Here is an 11320-nt window from a genome sequence, read left to right on the forward strand (position 1 = left end):
CTGCAATTTCCTTCTTTCCTTCCCTCCTCTCTCTCCCTGTTATCTTTGTTTTCCCCCTTTCCCTTTCCCCCGGTGTAGGGTAGCCAACCGGACATGATTCTGGTTAACCTCCCTGCCTTCTTATTATCTCTTTTCCTCCTCCTTCCTCGGTTTTCTTGAAGAAATCAATTGCTGCACTGCTTTTCTTTTTCACCTAATGAGCACCTCTGGGCTATATATGTGACGTGAGTGAATTGCGTATGTAGACTGCTGCCCTTCTGAGAGGCTGCATGTGCTCTTGCGCTGCAATCACCCTGCTGGCGAGACTTTTCACTCTTGCTTGCGCAATGAGAAAAAGACATAATTTAGTACAATAAATTAACGTTGTCTGAACCATTATCGTGTTAAAATAGCCTGGTGATGCTCAGAATAATGTATTTTCAATTGGCATAGCTAGAGCAAATACAGATAGCACACTGAAGCTTCCACGATGTGGAACAAGCTCGAAATCGATAGACGCCTTAACTTTCCTCAATCTCTTCACAATATTCATTCACGCTTGCGGTGGCAGAAACTTTTGTACAGCAACCATTTTCATGAAGCAATTGAAGTTTGTATACATCCTGCGCTTCCACGAGCACCAATTTATTCACAGCAAGATGTGCACTTCACTTTGAGAGAAGCATGAACGAAAAGTAGCGATATCATCAGATAAATGTACTTTCTTTCCTAGTAAGGGAGGTGTAGTTTATTTAGGTGATTTGGCGGATAGATAGCACGGGTAATCGGGGCGCCTCTGCTGGCGTTCAAAAATTCGTACATGAGTGTCACGCTAGTGGCGGACTCGAACAACTAGTTTTTTCCAGATATGCGGTATCATTTTAATCGAAACTCCGAAGTGACAAAAGTTTTATTAGTTTCCGCTCTTTCTTGGCATTGAGTGCGCAAGCGCGGTGATACAACAACGCGCAGTCGACAATACACGCCAGTTATAGGACATCGAAACATCAGGCATGGCTGAAGAAAGCAGCAACGAATACATGCCCCTTGACTTAAGCATGAAGGGCAAAGCAACACCAAGTACAAGCAGTGACTGTTCCCAGGGCGCTTCATCTACTTTGGGCGCCTACAGAACGTGAGTTCTACCACTTGTCAATTTTTTCATTGAATACTGTTACCCTTAGACACGACCCATATAATAGGCTTTAACATATGTACATTTGTTCCCACCTAAAACGGGTCTTTTTTACAGCCAGCTTGAGCTTTGAAATCGAAGGCATTCTTAGATCAAGATGCGTCGATGCGAGGGCGGCGCGAAAATATTGTCACGTTCAGCGCAAAGTCAGCTACTTAGCGCTCAGGATAAGATTTTTCAGAACATGAAGCGAACGTATACTTGAAGAAGAAAATACTTTTCATTGATGTATAAGTGTTGTACTCCACACACGCGATGGGGTGCTATAGCTTGAAGTCCCGGGTAGAAATTAAATATAATTTCACCTCTTTTTTTTTTTTTCTTGTCACAGCTAGTAACTGTCTGACGACTTTTTTTTATTATTTGTAGGATTTCCGACGACGCCTTGCACTACCCGGGGAACACGCAGCACACGCCCACTACGGACGAGACTTGCAACGTCGACGGTACGTAGGCGATTGTCACTCGCCCTTACCATAACCATGGTATATAGCCTCTGCAGTTACGGTCGTAGCAGTACATTTATTGCGTATAATGATGCACTTTACTAGCGTTGCCAAGACGGTTTCCGCATGTGCCAGCTTATAGCTGTCTTCAGTAAGAAATATGTGCTCATCTGAATATATCCAAATTCGTACATAACCTATGAAGTAGAAGTTTTTGAATGAATGTGTTCTTGTATCGGGGCGCCGATAAAGCACGTTCCTAGATCATGAGGGCAGAAGCCGAGAGTGTATATTCCATGCAATGATTAATTAGCCCGTAAATGGAATCATAGCATGACTATTGGTCTACAATTTTATTTGCCAAGCTGAATCTCGGTGGGTTTGACCTACTAACATCGTGGCAATGTTTCCCTTAAACCGTTCACGCTGGTTTACAAAGCAAGTGCTTAGATCCGAATGCCGTGTGTGATGTGCAATTATTGAGGCGTTTCGAATGTTTTAACCGTGCTGGTACCTTTTAGTCATATTGTGAAAATTCCTCATGAATTGCATGTTACGAGCAGCAGACATATCCCGCTGCGGCCGAATGTAGACGTTACAGCGTACAATTATGGGCACCCCAAAACAGCTTATATTGAAGCTCTTCGTTCTTTCATACGAAGCAAGCCACAGCCGCAGCATAAGCAATACTAAATATATAATGAAAATGAAGTTCTTTGCGCTCTGTTGCAATAAATCTTTACCAAATAGCTAAACTATGGGCACCTGAAGCGTAAACACTATTCGTATTGACAGAGTAACAAGCACTTTACCGAACGATTCACAATCAGTGCGCCACTACTTCAAAATTGTAAAGCTTTGTTAAGAAGAAAATCTACGCCATGCTAAAACACCGGTCTTCCAAATTGAATGTACTTTTTTTGTAAGGTGATTAGCTTTCCTTGGGTACGTCATCCATTATTCATGCTGCCAGTATCCGCACAACCTATTTCGCAGGCGCCACGAACGCTGCGACTTCAATGGCGCGACTAATAAAGTTGAGAATTCCAGACACTAAAAATGAGTCCTTTAATTTACACTGTAGTTCATTCGATGTCAAAGATGCAACGGAAACCTTTAGTTCCGGTGGTTGGGAATCCGCGTTTAATGTTTTCTTAGGCGTACGAAGGCATAGGCACTAAGACATGTGGGTGCAATAATGCCATAAACATTCTTAGCCAACTCAACCCTCCCCCCTTCATATTGTAAACAAAAGTGCATCCAAAAATACGACATGTCCATGGAGTTTCAATGCTGATTGCAGTAGCGTAGATGGTCATCCTGGGAGTTTTATGCCATAATTTCCGCCTCTTAGGTCTCTCGCGTGTTCCTTTCAGTTTCGCGCATTGTGCTGCGCCGTTATATAAGATACGTGCACCTAGCTACGATACTTGCAGCGCCATCCCTACAATCAACACTTTTAACGTCCTTCGAGGCTTTCCGTTGCAAAGTTTAGGTACATATTGCCCCGTGAATTAACACTTCCGCATTTCCTTCCAAGCTCTTTTTGAATGCTCTTCTATAGTCTATTGATGACCTACACAGGAACATTCTTAAAGACTACCGTTTTAGCGCTCGTAATGAGCAAGGAAACCTGCAGTGCTTACAACCGGTACTTATGTGCTTCACTATACAAGACTCACCGAAAGGGGTTCGGATAATGACTTTCTGAAAGACGTGTACGTATTTTGATTAAGCACCTGCGTCATAGAAGGCCAATAAATTAAGGGCATACGCCAAACAACAATGTTAAGTCCCTCGGAAGAAATGCGTCCTCTCACTTTTGCGTGGTCATCGTCGGCGTCGGGCTATGCCTGCTGCTCGTAAAAGATAAAGAAGAAGAATAAGTGAGGACTTCGTGAGGCATCTAATGTGCTTATTACTGGATAGCACAGCGAATATTTGGTCAAGCGTTTCACGCACAAGGGACCGAGATGTTTTTAACTTTTACCACACTCGTGTTCTGCCCGTGGTTTGAGATAAAGCGTGATAGGCGTCAGAAGAATCCAACACTACACAAACTTGATCGTGCATGGTTTTCTCATCACCACGAAGTTCTTGCATGCATTCAAGACATAGATAAAGCACTGCGTATGGAAGCACCGCAGTAAAGTTTGTCGACCACTAAATGCTTCTTGCCTTGCTCCATAAGCATGGAAAATTTATTCCCATGAATTTCCCTTGCACAACGGCGTATGAACACCTTTACTATACTTTTATGCCATAAAGGTGTCACTGGAAATGGGAGCACAAGTTACCAGCACCTGGGGTTCATCGGCAACATCGATAACGCAAGGCCCAGCACAAGCCGCGCTGGCATGGACGAAGCATCAGCCAGTTTCGAAGACGGCGCCATGTAAGTTCACATTTAGAAAAGTTCCGTTGCAAAACAACTCGGAGACGACAGCGATGGCTACCCGTGTAACAATCATGCCTCTACTCGGTAATTTCCTCTTGGGAGGGCTAGCTCTGATGGCTGAAACAGGTACTGCATCAGCAGTTTTGAGCGTACGGCCGGAGCGGCTGGCCTTGACTAACTTCACGGTTCCAATCGGAAGTGTGCGCACCCGATGCCTCAACCACAAAGCTATACAGGCTCACCCGATTTTCCATCCTGTTAACATGCCGCAATGTGCGGTACACTTGCAGGTTTGCTCCCCATTATGGACGATGTAAAGATTGTGAAGGGAAGATGCTCATCCAAGTCGAGGCTCATAAAATGAAACAGGGTTTACCTGTTTTCCTGTAAAATTACTGCAAGAATTAAGCTTGCACTGACCAAATATTACTGGCCAAATATTAACTGGTGTTTAGACAATATGCTGTCGGCGTAAACAAAAACCTTTACCTCAGGGTCGACTACCTAGGTACATTTGGAGAGAAATGCATGTGCTCGGCCACACCCTGTACGAGTATTGAAGCTTGTGGAATTTAAAGGAATGTCATAATATCGGAACCGAAGCTGTTGCATTTTAGATTCGTCATATACTTAAGGCGTTGAGAAACTCAAGGAACAAAGTTACATCTTTGTGAACGTATAATGGTTTCCAGCAAGTACGCACGCGAGTACAAGAAGTAGAAACAGACAGGACAACGCTGGACCTACAATTGAAGTTTTTTGTGAAAACATCCCACAAATCACCGCCACGCATGCGTATACACCCAAGAACAATAACAATGTTTGCAGTCAATTATCAACAAAAGCTCTACACGTATACAAAAGTGAAGTCACACCCCTTCCCGACCAAGGCAACAACACGTGGATTTACATGATAAATTACGAACTTGCAGTTCTTTATCATTGATATGAACCGAACCTTCACTCAGACATGTATGCACGCCCAACATTTCATGTGGAATGCTTCGCTAATTTCTCTTTCCTGTTTGATGCGCTCTCTCCCCACTATCGATACACTATGAAAGAAGGTCGGCATTCGTGCTTTTTGTAATGCAATGGCAAGTTCTCTCCTGTACCTGTATGTAGAAAATAGCTATGCTCACGCATGCGGTCATTATTGTAATGACCTGTGCGGTCAATATAGGACTGTCCGCACGAGAGAGGTATGCGATACACAACCGAAGATGCAAAGTTTTTCTGAAAATAAGTGATGTGCTTTTTTCCACAGCCACTAGTCTCATCTTTCTTCACCCCTGTGATGCTTTTGCACAACCTAACCAGTTTGCTCGGCGGCGAAAACTAGCTAGTATGACACCCAGAAGGCGAGATTAGTGTCGGCAGGGTACCCGGTCTCACTTTTGATGGCTGTGTCAGAATCCTTGTTTAGAAAGTACACAAAAAAGAAAACCGTGGAAAGTGCGGACAATGAACCTTCAAAAAGAAAAAGGCCGTAGCGATGCCGTATTTGCATGGCTTGTCTCATAATCTTGAGAGGGTGCAAACTGGTTAGGTTGCGCAAAAGCTTCACAGGATAGAAGAAAGATGCGACTAGTGGCCGTGGAAAAAAGCACACCACTTTTTTTCACAAGAACTGTGCATCTTCGGTTCTCTATCGCTTACCTCTCTCATGCGGACTGTCCTATATCGGCCAGACAGGTCGTTGCAGTAATGACAGCATGTGTGAGCATCGCTATTTGCTACCTACAGGTACAGTAGAGAACTTGCCATTGCATTGCAAAAAGCACGAATGCCGACCTGTCTTTGATAGTGCATCGATAGTGGGGAGAGAGCGCATCAAACTGGAAAGAAAAATTAACGAAGCGTTCCACATGAAAAAGTTTGGCGCGCATACATGCGTGAGCGAACTTTCGGTTCATATCAATGATAAAGAACTGCAATTTCTAAATTTATCATGTCACTCCACGTGTTGTTGGCTTTGTCGGGAAGGGGTGTGATTTCGCTTTTGTGTACGTGTACAACTTTTGTTAGTAATTTACTACAAACCTTGTTATTGTTCTTGGGTGTATGCACATGCGTGGCGGTGATTTGTGGGATGTTTTCACAAAAAACTTCAGTTGTAAGTCCAGCGTTGTCCTGTCTGTTTCTACTTGTGCTCGCATCCGTACTTGCTGGAAACCATTATACGTTCACCATGCACCAACTGGCCCAGCAAACTACTCTACTAAACTTATTTCTTTATAATTCAGAAAAAAAAGACCGCCACGAATCAATCAACTGCCGCAAATAACATAATTAGAGGGCTCAAAATGGATTACACAGCTGACTGAAATTTACTGTTTTATGGGTAGCTCATTTGCCAGTCCTCGGACACATTGTACCGATTTCAAGCAAATCGCAAATAAATATAAAGAAAGTTGTCCGCTTGGGATACTCCAAGAGATGCAGCTAATAAAACTGCGATATATATTCTTTTTGTAGTTAACTTGTAAATTCTAAGATTCTATTCTTTTTAAGCTTAGCGATTTCACAATTTTTCTTAGTTGCAAACCTATATAAAAGTTATGATGTATACATTTACCGAAATTTACCTGGCCCTATCACACGAAATTTGAATGTTTGATGGTCCTAATTTCTTCATGAAATAATCCGGTCCTAATGCCGGCGAAGCTGGCATGATTAGAAACGACTTACAACGTAACACAACACGACTGCAACCAAACCATAACATCGCATGAGTCATGTCAACATGGGCAACACGAATCAAAGCACATTACCGCAAAATAGCGACCAATTTTAATCTAGTGCTTAGCGTAGACATTTCAAACGAGCTACTGGCTTTAGAAAAGACATACGACGTACGCGCTGTCTCTGCCCTGCTGCCCGTTATATTTTGCTTCACCAAACGGTTGAAAAGATGTCGCACCAGCAATGCCTTAACTCAACGCTTCCAACATTTATCTTACCGAGAAAAAAATAAAAGAATCCTAACTTCTGCAGCATATTTCATTCGATGTACATGAAACACTGAATTATTTGACGTATATGTGCTTGCTACGTATGGGGGGAAATCACTATGTGTGTGTCGTTCACGGGATGCCTTCGGCAGCAACGGTGTGCAGTTCGAATGCAGGACAAATACCAAACGACTCCATACAAACACTGCATGAAAATATGAACACAGCAGTTTTTCTTCGTATTCGTAATGTCGGACTTCAGTTAAGACGTGTTATGTCCGACGGGCAGTCAGTCCAGGTCAAAAATAAAGCGAATAGTTCGCCTTTACGCCATTTTTATTTCTTAAATCGAGAGATTCAAGTGACTAATTGCAATGGCGTATACCCGGAAAATGCGGCTATAGTGCAGTGAGAGAAAAACATCGTCAAGAATGTCTCATACCTCCGTAAGCAAGCAATGATGTAATGGCTGTAAATGAACGAAGAAATGAAACATTGAACAAACAAACAAGCAACGAAAAAAAATGTGTCAGTTAAAACAGAAACGAAACAATCTTTAGGTATTGCATTAGGTTCTCTCATGTGATGTTGAGGAGGTCAACCTACAGTGCCAAACATATACTTCGTACTGCGGGTCACTAAGTCAGACCCGTCAGATTGTACAACTTTAAACATTAACACGTGTGCAGCAGGCCTTCGTCATCAGGTGTTTGAAGAGTGTAACATGCTGCCGAACTGTTTTACTCTTTTACTCCGAAAAATTCACCGATAATTTGGAAAGCCGATAATCCGAAATTTCAGAGCAGCATTGTACGTGTTTTCCTTTCGCGATATATGGAGTCAAAGATTTTGCGAGAGACACATAGCAGAGGTAAATCGCGACGGCTTTTGTAAGTGACTGATCGACGGATGCAGTGTACTAGCTGGTGTAGCTTGGCTTACATAAAATACTACACAATTCGCGTTGCGCATAGAATCCGATTACAAAACAATTGCAAACCAAGACAGCCGAACGAAGCAAACCAATCAAGCTGGAGCGAGAGCCGACGCGAACTGACGAGCTGATCATAGCACGAAATAAGCCCTCTGGCTGAGACCAGATGCTAGTACGAAACGAGCAGTCGGGCGGGTCAGCAAAAAACCAGTTTTGCGCGCTCATATCACAGAAGGGGCAGCTGTCATTGGTCTCCGCATCTCGACCGTTCAAGGCTCGCGTCTTCTGCCTCTCCGCGTTCGCTCTTTCATCTTTCGCTGTTGTGCTCGGTCACTAGGTTACGCCGCCGACGCTCGCCGCAGGAGCGGGTCATTAAGAGCTGCGCCATGAAACGCAGACGTATTTTAGCCGACGCAAAACAGTCTTTTTCAATGACAAATGTCTCGCTTCGGAGCGCACGCTTCTGGACCGTTGCCTGAATACTCTTTGTGAGCGTGTAGAAGGCGGAGTTGCATTTTCAATACTCAGACCGGCTAATTTTTTAACTTACCATCACTGAGAGATATTTCTACTCTCCTGCTATCCCCCTAAGCCCTTCCCCCTGCGCAGGGTGGCCAATCGGAACTATCTCTGGTTAACCTCCCCGCCTTTCTCTGCATTATTTTCTCTCTCTCTACTCTCCTGCAGCTGTTTCATGCAGTATATATATGATGTATTCGATAATGTAAGGCTTCTGTTATGCTTGAATCGAGAAAAGTTCTTAATTTACAGTTCAGCATTACAGGCCACTGAATAGCACCTGTGTTATATTTCTGACAATCTAGAGCCCAAATAGAGCGCTAAATACCAATGCAGGAACTTAGCGCTCAAATTGAGCGAGTCACCTTACCACTACGGTACGGTTTAATTTGTCACTCTCATTGGGTCAAAATCTGTTTTTGCCATCCCACAAAACATTCGGCCATATCTTGAGCTAAATTGTCCATATCCTTGCAGGAATGCTACTGAAACCGGAGGAAGAGAACAGCAACTGTCCTGCGGTGCCAGCAGGAAGGTTTCCAGCAGACGGGACGCCTCACATGGGCAACCCAGCGAACGTACGGGAGGCACAGCGCCCATGTTCAGAGCACGCGATCGATCGCCTGTCAACAAGTCGAACCACAAATGCGAAACATGTGGTAAATTGCTAAGTAGTGCTGCTACTCTAACTGCACATTACCGCACGCATACACGCGAGAGACCCTACAAATGCGGAATATGTCATAAATCGTTCGCGCACAGAGGCAGTTTCCATGCGCATCAACTGATTCACACAGGATTGAAACCGCATATCTGCCAAAATTGTACGAAACCGTTCACAAGCAAAGCGGCACTTAATATTAATCTTATATCACACAGTAACGACAGACCTTTGATTTGCGACATATGTAATCGTTCCTTTAAGTACAACTCAACTTTGAGAAAACACCGCAAAACATTTCACGAGGGTAAATAGCCGTACGAGTGCTAGCAGTGTGGATTTCGGTTCGCAATGAAAGAAAACCTCGACGCACATCTCTGCAAGAATATTTGGTGCGAATTGTGTGGAGATTCGCTTAGAGATACAGCTCAACTGCTTCCAGATCACGCGACGCATACGGGTGGGCAGTCGTAACAGTGTGACTAGTGCACAAGGGAAGTAGATCGCCCACGTGTTTTGCATAGGAACGTGACCGTGAAGCCATGCAGGAAAATAACGCTGACATTCTCCCACACCGACGAGAAACTAACCGAACGCATCGTGGCGAGAGGGGCTTCCTTTGACGTTTAAAAGTGCAGAGTGAAATGCAAGACATAAACGATGCCCCTAGATTTTTCTAAATTACGTGACAAAATGCCGTCTCCACCAGAATTTGGCATTCTTCCATTTCGATGTATACTACAGATCCTGGGTAGAGCTTACTGTTTGCAAAACTATGTTGTTCGCCAACGTAGCTTTAGCAAACTCTTTTCTAGACAAACCATAATGGGCTGCAGCTATGTGTTTGCGTAACTAGAAGGTTGAATGTGTGCACAGGATCCTTGAAACCTCGTTTAGTTTTCTGCAAACGTTTTGACAGTGTACAAGTAATCAAGGCTTAGCTAACCATGTTTTAAGGATTCTGCAGTTTGAATAGAAGAGAGTACTTCACATGAGGAACTCATTAAAAAGGAGGCATTTCATTGTTAACTAAAAACTAATCTCTATTAATTGAGGCCCTTCGGCCTTGCTGCCTTTCTGGGACAGCTTTTACAATATATAGACACAGGCATGGGAAAGTTTGTTTCGTTTACAAATTATTTATTGCACGTAATGTTTTGATTCTCCCTTTGGCTTTTGTATTCTTACCGAAAATTTTATTCATTATCACACTGATTACAACAGGGAGACCTTATTCGACTCAAATCATTTGGAACTTAACTATATATCTTCTCCCAGAGCGAATATTTTAAGTATTGTGGTATTGAGGTGTAACCTCCGTCAGTTTTAATGTGCAGTTTCTTATTCACGCGGACGTCGTCTCTTTTGACTTGCCCTGCGCTATAACTACAGCGGGGGAATTTTTTAGCCTGATCTGACAAACGCGTCCCTGCGAGCAATGATAGGACAACTCAGATACAGTTATTAGTTAATATTATTGACCCTCGTACTTCTATATCTTTTTCCAATGTACGCGTCTCACCGAATAACAAAGGTTAAGTTACAGCTCAGGGCGTGAGACACCAGCATGTGTCAGAACATTCTGCAATAGTGGAGCGTCTGATAATCAAATTGCACGCGTAAGGCGAATAAAGTTGTGCATTCTAGATGACACGAGAGCGCCAATGATAAGGCTGGAATCTATTACGAAAAAAAGTGAAAATAGCCGATACTCGTTAATCGCAAATCATTTGTTCAATGATCGACTCATGTGCCCGGCACTATCGTTCTGCCCGACTGTAAGTTGCTTTGTTGGTTCAGAGGTACGCCCAATAAAGATTCTTTCATGACTCACGGATCCTCTGGCTGTGTTGTTCACCGTCACTACAACGTGACATCTGGTAGAGGTGCTTCGTGGAAACCGAATAAACCCTACCATGGAAAAAACGTGAACGTCGTTAGGGGCGAGGGACATAGCCGCAGGCTACGACTACCGCCCGAGTACTTGACCTCTGCTCGAGAAGACTAGGAACCTGGTGGCCCAGATAACTGGCATAATGAGACTGCCCGTGTCACCTGCAGCGACGTGGGCTGCAAAAGCCAAGGAAGCCACCGATCATTCGTGGATCACTGTTTGGAAATCTGAAAAGCTGGCCGGAAACCTACTCAAGAACCGTTATGTCTACCTATTGAAACTGCGAAAAGCTGCCGTTTGACAGCTTAAATTTTTACACCGTTTCACCAATTACATTTCC

At 43.7% G+C, this 11320-nt stretch overlaps 1 protein-coding gene across 3 annotated transcripts; it reads left to right on the forward strand.

Annotated features, from left to right (window-relative positions):
• The first annotated feature begins 958 nt into the window (after window positions 1-958).
• On the forward strand, window positions 959-10915 carry LOC140212852 (uncharacterized). Of its 3 annotated transcripts, XR_011890940.1 has the most exons (4): window positions 959-1114; window positions 1544-1620; window positions 3889-4015; window positions 8903-10915. XR_011890940.1 is itself a non-coding variant. In XM_072285266.1 (3 exons), the coding sequence occupies exons 1-3, from the start codon at window positions 993-995 to the stop codon at window positions 9094-9096; spliced, it is 393 nt and encodes a 130-aa protein (XP_072141367.1). In that variant the 5' UTR covers window positions 959-992; the 3' UTR covers window positions 9097-10915. The 3 variants fall into 3 exon arrangements, 1 of the variants encoding a protein (XP_072141367.1); XM_072285266.1 differs by lacking the exon at window positions 3889-4015; XR_011890939.1 differs by lacking the exon at window positions 959-1114 and having other exon boundaries at window positions 1251-1620.
• The last annotated feature ends 405 nt before the right edge of the window (window positions 10916-11320 follow it).

The sequence above is a fragment of the Dermacentor andersoni genome, chromosome 11, assembly GCF_023375885.2.
Source record: "Dermacentor andersoni chromosome 11, qqDerAnde1_hic_scaffold, whole genome shotgun sequence".
Taxonomy (NCBI): Eukaryota; Metazoa; Arthropoda; class Arachnida; order Ixodida; family Ixodidae; genus Dermacentor; species Dermacentor andersoni.